Here is a 15,164-nt window from a genome sequence, read left to right on the forward strand (position 1 = left end):
TTTTTATATCTTCTGCCCTGGCTCCAACATTTCAATCTTGGTTAAGTGATTGACTGAGCTCCCCTTCCTGATTGTGGAGGGTCTTGATCAATAACTTTTTGTAAACACTTGGAATTAGGTTAACGCTTCTTTCACGTGGGATGAGAGATCCTTAGATCTGAGTGGAGTTTTCTCATCCTCTCCCCTTTCTTTCCCTGGCTTCTGGATGGGCAGGTGGATGGTTTTGACAGTGTGGATGATGAATCCAAACCAGAACACCACATCTTCAACCTAGACAGCCCCTTGCCTGGGAACTGGATGGAAGAGGACAATCCACCCTATTCCTATTACCTTTACTACACATATGCCAACATGGTGGTGCTGAATCACTTGCGCAGGTAGGTGGCCCTCCTTTCCGTAATGTTTTCTGCATTTGTCAGATGTCACAGTGGCACTATGGTCCCCAATTAGCTTCTAGGGGTCTGAGCAATGACTTCCTAGCCTGGATTCCCTAGAAACTGGGTGTCAGCACTACATAGTGGCATTTCAGACAACCCAATACCTAGAAGGTTTGAGATCGGGTGGCTCATAGGTTCTGCATTAGCTTTACGTGTTTGGTGCTGAGACTCTAGTCTCAACATCCATTCCATGTCTCATCCTACTAATGCATTGCCTGCTCCTCCAACAGAATGTCTCTATAAAATGATGTTGAGATATGTCCTCTTCTGCACTTTCTCTCTAGGAAGAGAGGCTTCCACACCTTCGTGCTGCGGCCCCACTGTGGAGAGGCAGGGCCCATCCATCACCTGGTATCAGGTTTTATGCTGTCGGAGAACATATCACATGGCCTCCTGCTTCGCAAGGTGAGAGGTGAACAAGTGGATGGTACCATGTGACACCACATGGTTGGAGTGCACATGTGTACATGGCCCCAACTGGACTAGCAGGATGAGGGCTGGGACTATTCTATCATTACGGAAGGGACTGGGATAGACTTGGCACTAGGCATGTGCTGGGAATCAAGACAGAGGATGAGGGGAAATGTGAGTAAACAGCTCTGATCATCTTGTCACGGGTAACTTGCCCACATGCTGGAGGTGATGCTGTATTGCAGAGGTTTCTGCTTCTGGATAGATTGGAGGAGGGGAGAATCCTGTTGAGTCAAGCATTAAATGAGACCAAGAGATTTCTGCCCAGCTCCAACCCCTAACCCTGAGTTTCTCTCTAGGCACCCGTGCTGCAGTATCTCTACTACCTGGCCCAGATTGGCATAGCCATGTCTCCACTCAGCAACAACAGCCTATTCTTGAGCTACCATCGTAACCCGCTCCCAGAATACCTGTCCCGGGGCCTCATGGTCTCCCTCTCCACAGATGACCCACTGCAGTTCCACTTCACTAAGGTGAATTTGGTGTTGCTTCGGCTAGGCAAGGCTAAGAACTGCCAGGTCACCTGCAGAAATGTGTGAAAATATGTATGTCTGATGGGAGGGAGCAAAGCAGTGTTGGAGTGAAGGCAGGAGCAGGAGAATCTGAATTGGATTGCTTGAGAGAGATCTCTCTGTGAAGGAGTCTTCAAATAGTGGAAGATGACAAGGGGGAGAGAGAGCAGCTGTCCTTATTCCTTTGACCCATGTAACCTCTGGCTTCTGCGAAACAATTCTAGCCATTGTAAATACAATGCAGTACAAGCAAGAGGTTCTCTTTGTGCAGCTCTCCAGCTTGCAGAGGAGATTTGCGAAGTAGACAGCAGAAAGGTCAGGCGTGAGTGTAGGATAAGTTTACTTGAGGTCTGCATTAGTTGTAAAGTTGTGCCGTTGAGTCAGTGTTGACTCCTGGCAACCACAGAGCCGTGTGGTTTTCTTTGGTAGAATACAGGAGGGGTTTGCCATTGCCATCTTCCACGCAGCATGAGATGATGCCTTTCAGCACCTTCCTATATCACTGCTGCCCGATATAGGTCTTTTCTATAGCCTGGGAAACATACCAGTGAGGATTCGAACCAGCAGCCTCTTGCTCCCTAGGTAAGTTGCTTCCCCGCTGCACCATTAGGTGGCTGTGTTACATGAGGTTATTTCTCTACCTTGGCCAGGGCAACTAAATCCTGTGCTATTGTAGTGCAAGTTGGTTGAACGTGCTAAAACACACTTCGCTTCTTTCAGAACATTTTGGGAATAATTAGTTCTGCTGACTAGTACTGGAGAGAATAAAATCACATACACTGTTGGGCTCCACTTCTTTAATCAGTCAGTGAAGAGCTGAAAACATGAAGTCATTCACGGTCTGTCACTTAGGATGATGCAGTTGGTACAAGGAGAATAGTTCTTTCTCAGTCCTGTACCCAACCCAAGAGAATGGCCTGAACTTCAGGCTTTCTGCCTGACAGTCTCTCCTGAAGCCAATCCCTGCAACATGGTAGATTAGGATGTTTTTAGGTGACCTGGTTCCAATGGGTCTCGCTTATTTTTATTTATTTAGCATATTTGTATACCACCCAAAACTCACGTCTCTGTGCAGTTTACAGTAAAACACAAATTAAAAACAAAGTTAAAACATTAAAACAATTATAAATTCAATAAATCTAATTATCCTGGGTGAATAAATGTGTCAACAGCCCTTTTAAAAGCTGTCAGAGATGGGATGGCTCTTTTTTCAACAGGAGATCCATTCCAAAGCCTCAGGACAGCAGCAGAGAAGGCCTGTCCTCGAGCAGCCACCAGATGAGCAGACGGAACTCCCCAGATTATCTTGGTAGGTGGTGGGGCTCATAACAGAGAAGTTGTTCTCTTAAATATCTTGGGCCTAAGCTGTTGGGGGCTTTATAGGTTATAACCAGCACCTTGTATTTGACTTATGAACATATAAAGCTGCCTTATATCTAATCAAGCTACTGATTCATTTAGCTTTGCAGGTGATTACTGGCTGCCAATTACTTACCAGGGTTTCCGACAGAAATCTTTCATACCCGTACCTGGAGATGCCACAGACTAGGGGTGTGCAAATCAATTTGACTCAAATCTGGCCGATTCGAGTGATTCGACTTCGAATTGAATCAGCCCTAAAAGGGGTGATTCGATTTGAAGTTGAATCAAATCAGCCTGATTCAGATTGAATCCAGCCCAGTCGATTCACCTTGTACTGTATGGTGGGAGGGGGAGAAGAGCCTTTCCGTAAAGCCTTTAAAAAGCAAAGAAAGCGAGGAAAAAACAATGAGGTGCCAGGGCGCCCGGAAATTATCTTTATTGTGCTGAGCCCACAGCGGGGTGGGTGGAGGCAGCGACCTGAACTGCCACCCCCCTGTGGCTGCTTTTACAAACAAGAGGTGCAGAGGTGCCTTGGAACCACTCCTGGCAGGAGCAGTAACTGCAGAGCTGGCAGTGCTTTTTGTGCAAAAACGCTGGTGTTCGAGCTAAAAGAACACCAGGCTATCCCTTTAAATGGTCTCCCCGCCTGTGCACTAAGGCCATCTAAGGGCTTAGTCCAGTGTGAGCGGCTGACTCGGCCACCCGTGGGAAGGGATGGTGGGTCACTCCCTGCCACTGCCCGCTCTGCAGTTCTCGCTCCCGCCAGGAGTAATTCAAAGATGCCTCCACACCTCTTGTTTGTAAGAACAGCGGCCGGAGGGCCACAGGGGGATGGTGTGTTGGGTTGCCGCCTCCCCACCTCCACTGCAGGCTCTGCACAATAATAGTCATTTCTGGTTGCCCCAGCACCGTTTTGTTGTTTTAAAGACTGAAAGAAGAGGCTCTTCTCTCCCCCTTACCCACATACAGTACAGGTTGGATCAATTTGGATTCAATTCAAATAGAATCCAGTCCGAATCCAATCAGCCTGTTTAGTGCTAATTTGATTTGTGTTTGGATTGAGAAAGCACATTTTTGATTCGAGCTCGAATCAAATCATAATTTTTCTATTTGTGCACATCCCTACCACAGATGGAACTTGGGTCTTTCTGAGGGCAAGGATGTGCTCTACCTCTGGGCTACAGCCCCTCCCACAATGACTTGCTTCCAGCTATGTTATCTTGCCATGTCAGCCAGTTGCTTCATGTCCTTCCTGCATTGCAGAAACTGTAGACCATTGTGGAGCTCTGCCCTGAGAAGCAAGATTCCATTGCCTATGCAGGAGTTCAGTAACTATTGTTACTTGAATAAATTTTCATATTTTATATCTGTTTTGTTTATATTTGTGGTCTTTTGTGTTATGGGCTCTACTTTGCAGGCAGAATCCCCCCCCCCAAGACACACACACTCTTTATACTGGTGTAAGCACACAACATCTTTAAACTTGGACATGATCTGCCCTCTTTACGCATGTCATCTGAGACCTTTCAAACACTATAAAGTAGATGTGGAGAACATAAATGCTGCCATCTAGTGGCTATGTGTTCAGTTGTTGACCTAGCTTTTGCCCATGTTCCAGCTATCGCTGAGTAGATGCTGTGAAGTTTGAGTTGCATTTAGTGTGGAGGAATCGTGGCAGGTCAGGTCAGGGGCAGAATTGAGCTTCATTTACAAGATAGCTAGATAGTGCTGTCTGCATCTTTCAGCTATCTTAGCCACATGTTAAAACGTGGATAAAATCTCTCATATTTGGGCCAACTTCGACTTACTGCAATGTCTGTTGTGGAGGTGCCCAGCAACTCCTCTTATGTGGTTAGGCTGGATCTGTTTCAGTTTTTGACTCCTGAGGATGTGGACAAGCTGCTTGGAATGTTGCAGCCTACCACTGTTTGTTTGACCCTTGTCCAACATGGCTTATAGAATCTAGCAGGGGGGTTGTTGTAGAGGGCCTGGTAGATACTATAAATGCTTCTCTGAAGGAGGGCAGGATGTCTCCTTGTCCTAAGGAAGCAATCATTAACCCTCTTCTGAAGAAGTCTGCATTGGATCCCTCAGAGTTAAGCAACTAAAGGTCTGCCTACAACCTTCCATGACTGGGCAAGGTAATTGAGAGGGTGGTAGCCTCCCTGCTCCAGGCAGTCTTGGAGGAAACTGCTTGTCTAGACCTATTTCAAAGTGGCTTTTGGGTGGGCTAAGGGGTAGAGACTGCCTTGGTCGGCCTGATGGATGATCACCAACAGATTGACAGAGGGAATGTGACTCTGCTGGTCCTTTTGGATATCTTGGCAACTTTTGATACTATCAACCATAGTATCTTTCTGGAGTGTCTGAGGGGGTTGCGGGAGGGGGAGGCATCTCAGGTAGATTCCAGATGGTGTCCCTTGGAAACTGTTGTTCTTCAAAATCTGAACTTTTGGATGGTGTCCCCCAGGGCTCCATACTATCTCCAATTCTTTTTAACGTCTTCATGAAACCGCTGGGAGAGTCATCAGGAGATTTGGTGCAAGGTGTTATCAGTATGCTGATGACACCCAAGTCTATTTCTCCATGTTGTCATCATCAGGCATAACCTCCCTAAATGTCTGCCTGGAGGCAATGGTGGGCTGGATGAGGGATAATGAACTCAGACTGAATCCAGATATGATGCAGGTACTTATTGTGCGAGGTCGGAACTTGGGAGATTATTTTGATCTGCTGGTCCTGGTTGCGGTCACACTTCCCCAGAAGGAACAGGTACACTGTGTGGGAGTGCTTCTGGATCCAAACCTCTCCCTGGTGTCCCAGATTGAGGCGGTGGCCCCAGAAGTGATTTCTATCAACTTTGGTTGATACTCCAGCTGCATTTATTCCTTGAGAGAAACAACCTCAGAACAGTGGCGTATATGCCGGTTACCTCCAGACTTGACTACCGCAATGCACTTTATGTGGGGCTGTCTTTATACATAGTCCGGAAACTGCAGTTGGTACAGAATGTAGTGGCCAGGTTGGTATCTGGGTCATCTCGGAGACACTATATTACTCCTATACTCGAAGAGCTACACTGGCTCCCAGTATGTTTCTGGGCAAAATACAAGGTGCTGGTTGTAACCTATTAAGCCCTAAACAGCTTAGGCCTGGGGTATTCAAGAGAATGTCTTATTCACCATGAGTCCCACTGCCCATTGAGATCATCTGGAGAGATTCATCTGCAGTTGCCACCAACTCATCTTTATTGCTTCCCTGAGACTCTGGAATGTGTTCCCTGCTGAAATAAGAGCCTCCCCATCTTTGACAATTTGTAAAAGACTAATTTTTTCACCCAAGCTTTTTAACTTAATTGTGTTTTTTAATTGTTTTAAGGTTTTAACTTGTTTTGTTGTAAACCGCCCAGAGATGGATGTTTGGGGTGGTCTACAAATTTGATAAATAAATAAAAGATGGGGAGAAATGGCTGTGGAGTGACTGGATGTCTTGGATGCTCAGTTTTTAGAACTTCTATTCAATCACATGTGCAATGGCATTTCTGAACTCAGTCTAGTGGCATATTAAAACTGTGCATGTAGGCATCTGCAATAGCCCATGAACTGACCTGATAATGTGTCTTACAGGAGCCCCTGATGGAGGAATACAGCATTGCCACACAGGTGTGGAAGCTCAGCTCCTGTGACATGTGTGAACTTGCACGCAACAGTGTTCTCATGAGTGGCTTTTCCCACAAGGTAATATTGGATTTCTTTTGAAAGAGATCACTTTCTTGCCAACTCCTTCTATGCCAACCCCTCCCATTTTAACACTCTTCAGCCTTGAGTGAGATACTTTAATGTAGGTTTATGCATCTGGTCTAACCAGCTTCAGCAACTAATCCAACCAGCCGTTGTGCATGTGTGACCGTGTTCTTGCTATGACCTCCCAAGTATGATCAAAACCAAAACCAAATGCTCCTAGATTTGTAACATATCAGATAAGGGATAGTCTGTCATAGCAACATAGGAATCTACCATATACTAAGTCAGACCATAGGTCCACCTAGCTCAGTATTATCTACCTGTGTAGGTAGACAGACTGGCAGCAGCTTCTCCAAGAATGCAGGCAGGAGTCTCTCTCAACCCTAACTTGGTGATGCTGCCAAGGAGAGAACTTGGAACCTTCTGCTTTTCCCAGAGTGGCTCTGTCCCCTAAGGGGAATATCTTACAGTGCTCACATATCAAGTCTCCCATTCATATGCAACCAGGGTGGAACCTGCTTAGTTAAGGGGACAAGTCATGCTTGCTACCACAAGACCAGCTCTCCTTTACTGTCAAGGGTTAACTGTAACAACCTCTGAGACAAATTTCTCCTACCTTTTCAGTAGGAAAGATGAATCGCCCTCACTGCTGAAAGTATCCTTGTGAAGGAGGAAGCTGAGCTTGGAGGATGTGTGCTCCAGGCTGTGTGTCCAAGCCTCATTCCCACCCCTCCAATGATCCCTTCCAGCAGCATAGGGCCTGAAAGGGTCCTCCTCCCACCCCCAAGCAGATGAATGTGTGTTCATGTGCATTGCTCTGCCCATGCAGAATTTGGGAGAAGCAACTTTGTTCCCCTGACCAATCAGTTTTTGCCTGCCTGGAGGTGGTAATTGGCTGGATGAGGAAGAACAAACCTGAGGCTCAATCAAAGTACTCAATCTGGGAGGTTGGAACTTAGGCAGGGACTTAGATCTGCCTGTTCTGGATGGGGTTACACTCCCCCAGAAAGAGCACATAAGTAGTCTGGGAGTACTTCCGGGCCCAAACCTTTCCCTGGTTTTTCAGGTTGAAGCAGTGACCAGGAGGGCTTTCTGTCAGCTTTGGCTGATACTCCAGCTGTGTCCATTTCTGGAGATAAACAACCTTAAAACAGTGATGCATATGCTGGTAACATCCAGACTTGACTGTTGCAATGCACTCTACATTGGACTGCCTTTGTACGTAGTCCAGAAATACAGTTGGTACAAAACGCAGCAACCAAGTTGGTCTCTGGGATTACCAGAAGAGATTGTATTTCACCCATTTTAAAAGAATTACACTGACTGCCAATAGGTTTTTGGGTGAAATACAAAGTCCTAGTGGTTACCTATAAATCCTTGAACGGCTTGGGTCCACAGTAATTATTATTATTATTATTTTTAACATTTATATCCCGCTCTTCCTCCAAGGAGTCCAGAGCGGTGTACTACATACTTGAGTTTCTCTTTCTCAACAACCCTGTGAAGAAGGTTAGGCTGTAAGATAATGCCTGATTCTTCATGAACCCCACCATCTATTAAGATCATCTGGGGAGGTCCGGTTGTGGTTGCCACCGGCTTGGTTAGTGGCGACTTGAAACTGGTCCTTTTCAAGGGTTGCCCCGGGACTTTGGAACACACTTCCTAATGAAATTAGAGCCTCCCATTCTCTTGATGTTTTTCAGAAGGACCTGGAAACATACTTTTTAGTCCAGGCTTTTAGTTATAGTTTTAAATTTTAAATTTTTAGAGTTTTTAATCTGTATTTTAAACTGTTTTAATTGTGTGTTTAGATTGTGAACCACCCAAGATTTTTATATGGGGCGGTGTAGAAGTGTGTGTGTGTAGATGATAGATAGATAGAACTTCTCTGTATAGTGTTTTTTCTGCCACCCCCTTTAGGCCCTTGGGGTATCTGTACACAGACATCCCACTCTAGCAATTTAGAGAACATGAAATCTACTTCCCCTTCATTCCTTTTATAAAAGGAAGCATCACAGCCTCCGATTAAAAGCCAAGAGAATGAGGCATATTAAATTTATCTATCTATCAAATTTGTATGCCACCCCAAACTTCTGTCTCTAGGTGGCTTACAGCAAAATAAAAACAAGCCAAAACACAAAAGTAAAAACCTTAAAACAATTTAAAATCACAATTAAATGAAAAAGCTTGGGTGAAAAGGTAAGTCTTAGAAATGGAAATCAGATTGCAGTTTAATACCAGTTGCCTACCAGTTTCAGCACTGTGTAATGGTCTTTATAGATGACCAGCAGATATGCTGGGCTTATTCTTAGCACTATACTAGTGCTAACCTTGATGCAGTACCTGTGGTTTGATATCACAGCTCTGTAGTTATTATTATTAATGAACTGAAGAGTAGACTTGCTGCAGTGGGATGATATGAGTGCCTTAAAACGGGGCGGGGCAGGGGAACCAGTGTGCAATCCCTCTGCTAGAGAAAGTGCATAGCCTCCAAAGGATAAAATTTAAACAAATCATTCTAAGCAGAACTCAGGGAGCCTATTTTCTGCTTCTCCCCCAACCCCACCATCAAAGTCACATTGAACACTTAGAATGAACTCCATTTTATAGCATTTGATTATCGGGCTTCTTTGCCCACTATTTATTTTTTTACATTTGTAAAGTGAATATGCTTCTAATGTGTGTGTGATTGCCATCTGTTTTCAGGATGGTGAATACCACCAAAAAGATCTTTGTTGGGATACCATAGGACCCTGTGCTATGTGCTAAGAATTTAGTTTGTACTGGACTCTCAACACAAGAGTTTCTAAAGGGGTAGCACTTCTATTTTGATTGGCTGTCATCTTGAACCCATATGACCAATGGGGAGGAAATAACCCTGATGAGGTCCCATAGGATCCTCTTATGTGCTGCAAATTCGTTTTGCATCAGACTGGGAACACAGAAGTTAGAGAATGTGGACACACATGAACAGGAGTGCACATAGACAGACAGGGAGGCTATTCCCATGATCAGGAGAAATCGGGCTAGGGGAGCTTAGCCTGATTTCTCCTGACCGTAGGAACCACTGGGCTCATAGGCCAGCCCGGTGGCCTCCAGGCGGTTAACCCGCCAAAGTAACCCTCCACTTAAGCCGGGTTTGTGGAGTGAGCGCTCCGCAAACCCGGTTTTAAAAATCGTGAGTAGCTGCAGCTACTCATAAGTAAACCCCCGGCAGGAGGCTGAAAAGCAGCCTCTCAGCTCGAGGGTCTCCCCAGTATGCCCTGCACAATCGCGCAGGGCATACTGAAGCTTCCAAGGGCTGCGCGCCCCCCAAACTCCCCAGCCCCCGCCAGCTCCATCACAGAGCCGGCAGTCGTGTGGGTGGCCAATCCGGCCACCTAGGGCTCCCGGCAAAAGCAAGTCTCTCTGATCGTGAGACCCACCTCGTGATCTCATAAGCTTTCTTAACTCTGGAAAGTAGACTAAAAATAAAAGGGGGGAAGTTAGCAGCAGGGGATTTGCTATGCAGATGTGTAAGAAGTAATGTTGGTTGGTACTGGGCCTATTGGGGGTGGGGTGCGGGGTTTCAAGACTTCATGAGTGCTCCTGCAGCTGAGAGGGGAATGGAGAATGCAAGCTGTCCTAACCATGGATTTGGATTCTGCCTTTGTTGTCTAGGTAAAAAGCTACTGGCTGGGACCCAACTACCTGAAGGAAGGGCCTGAGGGCAACGACATACGTCGCACCAATGTGCCAGACATCCGGGTGGCCTTCCGCTATGAGACACTTTGCCAGGAGCTGACCCTCATCACGCAAGCAGTGCAGACAGAGGAACTGGAGACCATCCAGGAGGAAGATTCTTTGACCATGAGTTCTGGCCTAGGTGCTCGCTGAAGGATGCTGGTTCTCAATCTCCCACTCAGCCCCAGCTTGGCTTGTCCAGGTGGGGCTGTCTCAGAGCATGAAGAGACCTCCCTGCCCCACAGATCTCTTTAATTTTCTGTTGTGTTTTTTGTTTTTAAGTATACTGTTACCATCTGTATTTCCTGGAATGGGGATATCTTTTGTTTGCATATATTATCTGCTGGGGCACTCTGAGTGGGGAATGGTTAAAAACCCCTACTGGAGTCTAGTATGAAGGGGAGCAAACACCCTGCAAGTGGGATTGGAGAGCTGGCAGTGCTGTTGATGAGTGCAGGCTAGCAGCAGAGGCTGGAGAGTTGGGTACAAGCTTGTGGAAGGGAGCCATTGAGCAAACCTTGGAGGGCCCTAGCAGGCAAATTCATGGGCACAGAGGCCCCATGAAGCACAAGTACGTAAGCACATGTACTGGTTATAATTGGAATGGGATGCTGTCTGTGTGGTGTTCTTAGTGTGTGGCCAACCCAGGGGCTAAAGTGTAGCAGTGCAGCTGAAGTGCATGGGCATTTGCAAGGTGCAGATTTGGGGTGCTCTGCTGCCTTGAATTTGTTTCCACATCAAGCCTTCTCCTTGCCTGTTGCTAGCTGCAGCTTCCTATTGGCTAATGAAGCATTCTCTGCGTTGAGCCGCCCTGCCTGTTATCCTCAGCACAGCATGTTGCCACAGCTCTTGCTCAGCAATGGCCTTCACCCATCAGTGTTAGATTCCAGTGCCAAGAGACAGTCTTTGCTTTTCCTATCAGAGCCCCACTCATCTCTTTGGCTTGGGGAAAGTATAAATCCTTGAACCCCTTCATGGGATTACTGTGTATGCGGTGGAGAGGGGGTGGACGTGGACCTTCAGTCTAGCCCAAGATAATAAAGAGAGGCTAGCATGCCAGTTACAGGCATTTTTAACTTTTTTGTGTCTCTCTGTCCTTTTCTGCAATCATGATGTATCGGAAGCAGGGTTGCATGTCCTTCTTAAAATGTTACAAGAGTAGGTTAAAGGTAGTTCTGGTGCTGGAAGGATAACGTTGTTCTCTAGGGGAAAGTCTTGGCTCCAAGACACTTGCCTGGTATGGTGGAAGATCAGAGGAAATGGCCTTTGCCTTAGGGGCAAGACAGATGTCATTTGGGGAAGTCCTGATTCGCTCTCCCAAGGCTGGTTTTGAAAATAAAATCATTTGCAGGGAAACTGCTCTGACTGGTGTGCTACTGGATGGGGAGAATTTAAACGTTTTCCTAATTGTGTTGCCTTTCTATCGAAATCATCCACCCAAAAGCTGCTGTTAGCCAGGCAGTATGGCTAGAGTGAAGATACTTTTATTGTGCCTTTACATTTCTTTTGCTGCAAGTCTAGCAGCTTTGAGTGGGGGTCCGATCTAGATTGCAAAATGATAAGGGGGAAAGGGTTACTCTCCTCCCCAGTCAGAATCTACTCCAGTCAGAATCAGCTCCCCTTATAGGTGCGTTGAAGTAGCAATGGAGGGGGGATGTCTGGGAGAGTCAGTCATGGGTCCCCCACATCTCTTTTTGGCCACATATCAAGACAAGATGTTTAGGACTGTCACACTTTGTTTACGACTATGACAATGACATTATTTATGTAGAGAAATAAAGATGGCTCCCTGTCCCCAAAGGGCTCACAATCTTAAAAAGAAACATAAGACAGACACCAGCAACAGTCTCTGGAGGGATACTGTGCTGGGGGTGGATAGGGCCAGTTGCTCTCCCCCTGCTCAATAAAGAGAAGCACCACTTTTAAAAGGTGCCTTTTTGCCAGTTAGTATCATCCTGGAGGGGTTTATGCAAGGGGAGGGCATGGGGAGGCATGGCTTAGCACAGTGTCCTCATCCATTGGTTCACCTGTATTTTCTCCACTCTTAAATAATCACATTTATTAATGTAGAGAGTCTGACTTTTCTGAGAACGGTGGTAAGCAGTGCAGTAACTGCATGTGTGGATGGTTGTTGGTGCTATTGTTCTGTCTCTCTGTTGAGAGACACATATGCCTGGCTGGAACAGACCATGACTGAAACAGGAGGGATAAAAGAGTAAGGGTCAGTCTACTGAGTCCCAAAAATGACATGTCATCTCCTCTGTGGTGCGGAAGGAACATTGTGATTCTGTATGTCGCTGCAGCTAGAAAAACAGGGACTGGCTGGCACTACATAGAGCATGTCTGGAAGTGCCCTTGTGAGAGAGCCTTAGATGTGCCTGGGGAGCGATACTCCTGCCTAGTCCGCTTTTGTCCAAGACTGGCTGCTTCCTGGTTGCTGTGGGTTGAGGACAAGTGGGAATGTTTAGCAATCAGTACCTAGCAAGGAGAACGTACCCTTCTCTCATGCTTGGATATACCACTCAGATGACTGACTTCCTTATCCTCTGTAGCAGGGGGTTGAGGAGGCAACTACTTGTCAGGTCTGCCCTTACATAATACATATGTATGTAGGATTCGGGATGTGCACTGGGCTTGGTTGGGCCTGATTGCAGACCAGCCAGCCTACGTGGCAAACCAGTTTGGCCCAAACAGTTGGTGCACACCACTACCCTTTACCAGTCCACTGAACTGGTTCGACCCAGTTTGGCCGAATGGACTGGCCCCCCTGGTTGGTTCGACCAAACTAGGTCGCAGAACCCCGGTCCGGTTCAAATTCAATCCAAATTCGAACTGAACTGCATAAACCAGTTCCAGGCACACCGCTAGGGACCTTCTTTCTATAACAGACAAGAATAAACACCATTGCAATTATTATTATTAAAAATATTTATATACTGCTTTTCAACAACAAAAGTCCTCAACAAAAGTTCTAAATAGCAAAAAGTATGTGAAAATGGTTTTCTGTCCCAAAAGGGTTCACAAGCTTCGTTGTAAACCGCCCAGAGATGTAAGTTTTGGGTGATATAAATATGATAAATAAAATAAATAAACAACCGTTAAAAAAAAAATCATGCACCAGCAGTACCCACTGGAGCGATGCTGTGCTGGGCTGAACAAGGGCCTCCTTCTGAGTATAGAGCCACCACTTTAAAAAGTGCCTCTTTCCCAGTTAGCAGCGTTCAGCTTTCTTATCAGCAAAGCTGCTGCCGTTCTGGGAACAGATAGAAATCTACTTGTGGTGGGAGTGGGAATCTGGAGGTTGTGGTTGTGGTGGGAATCTGGAGGAGGGAACATGTTTTAACTTCTCCTTCCTATGAAGCCATGTTGCCAAAACCAGACACATGCAACAAGACAAAGAAGGAGATGGATCCAGGCCTTTCTCAATTGTACATGTTGAGTCTTGCACAGTGAAATGTCTGGTAGAAGGCGAGTCCCTACAAAGGACTTCCTCGGCAAATTCCTGGCTAAAGGAGTCACCAGCATGGAGTTCTTGAACCTTGCCAATAGGCAGCCCACCGCACTTGGGAAACTGGGCCTTGGCCACCTCTTTAGCAATGTTTGTGCAGCCACTTGTAGCAGAGAATTCCTTGTGAGCATGCCCTCCTAGAGTAGGAAACCAGCCTCAAACAGCATCTGCTCTAGTCTTTTCTAGCTTTTAGACAAATTTTTGTATGCTCACTTTTAAAATCAATGACAGCCCATTTTTCCAGTGTGACTTCCCACTTGCTGCTGAATACTTCTGATCTGATCAGAAGCTTTGAGTGGGGAATACTTCTGATCTTAAAACAGTTTTAATTCAGTGGAAAAAGAGATTGCTGGATATTGAGTGGGTGCTGGGCAGCCGCTAAAAAGAAATCCTTCTGAAGTGGGTAGAGAGATTGCAAAACTCTCCCTCTGGGCTGCTTTGGACCATGGTCTGAGAGGAAATTACAAAATGTAGCCCGTGCCTTGACTAGGATAGTGCATGCAGTGTGCCAAGAATGGGTAGTTCCCCTTTGTGATTCTACTTCCAAAATGAGCACTTACTCTACTTTAAAGTCCCTGTTTTCGTATTTGTCCATGAGAGAGTGAGACCATTCTTAAAGGGCCACGTGCTTGTCTAGCATCTCATTTTTGTGGTCTGGAACCTTTCCCTCCCTACCTCCATGATTTTGTTTGGGATCTTGCTAAGTACCAAAAGTCTGCAATAGAGATATTATCTCTTGATTTTGACCAGAAAACATGTTTTGTAGATTAGAATTGCAATGTTTTGGCTCAAAGCAAGGTTGTTCCTTAAGTTTTCTGAAGATGTGAAGCATCAACTTAGCCCAGGGGGTGGACAGTAACTGGTCTGTGTTTGAAATGTTCATTTTACACACACACATACCCCAATCCGCCCCCCCCCCCCGCTTGCCACAACCTGCCTTGCTTCCCTTTGGTACTTAGTGGGTATACACCATGTTAGTTTTTGCTTTGTCTGTTGGAGATGAAATGTATACCTACCCACCCACCCCCCGGAAATCACTGCATCTCCTGTTACTGATATCTCTGTGTAGTTTGAATGAACTCTATTTGTTTGTGCTGCAATGTGATGTTAGAAATCCTATCAAACACAAGCATGATCATCATTAAAGATTATTTAAGTAAACCGGCCTATTGGTGTTTCTGACTGAAAGGAGCTTTTCCTCTTGGTGGCTCACAGACTGACAGTGGTGAGGTGAGCACTCAAGTTGCTTTGCTTCAAGGATGGAGATTTTGTTCCTCCAAGGGAATTCATTCACAGGGTCAAAATCTGTCAATGCCCAAATCAGTAATGTTTATGCAGCCCACTGTAATGTTCACAATTGCAAGCAGTTTCATACTTATCACCGTACTCGTCTGTGCTGTTTTCTTAA

General features: G+C 45.9%; 1 protein-coding gene across 7 annotated transcripts in view; it reads left to right on the forward strand.

Annotated features, from left to right (window-relative positions):
- The window catches only part of AMPD2 (adenosine monophosphate deaminase 2), a 69,678-nt gene extending 54,761 nt beyond the window's left edge, over nt 1-14,917 (forward strand). For all 7 annotated transcript variants that reach the window (XM_053246732.1, XM_053246729.1, XM_053246731.1 and 4 more), the window contains 5 exons: nt 214-377; nt 722-842; nt 1,208-1,381; nt 6,409-6,519; nt 10,186-14,917. In XM_053246732.1, the coding sequence (XP_053102707.1) occupies nt 214-377; nt 722-842; nt 1,208-1,381; nt 6,409-6,519; nt 10,186-10,401 (786 nt within the window). In that variant the 3' untranslated portion in view covers nt 10,402-14,917. The remainder of the gene's footprint in view (nt 1-213; nt 378-721; nt 843-1,207; nt 1,382-6,408; nt 6,520-10,185) is intronic.
- The last annotated feature ends 247 nt before the right edge of the window (nt 14,918-15,164 follow it).

The sequence above is a fragment of the Hemicordylus capensis genome, chromosome 4, assembly GCF_027244095.1.
Source record: "Hemicordylus capensis ecotype Gifberg chromosome 4, rHemCap1.1.pri, whole genome shotgun sequence".
Taxonomy (NCBI): Eukaryota; Metazoa; Chordata; class Lepidosauria; order Squamata; family Cordylidae; genus Hemicordylus; species Hemicordylus capensis.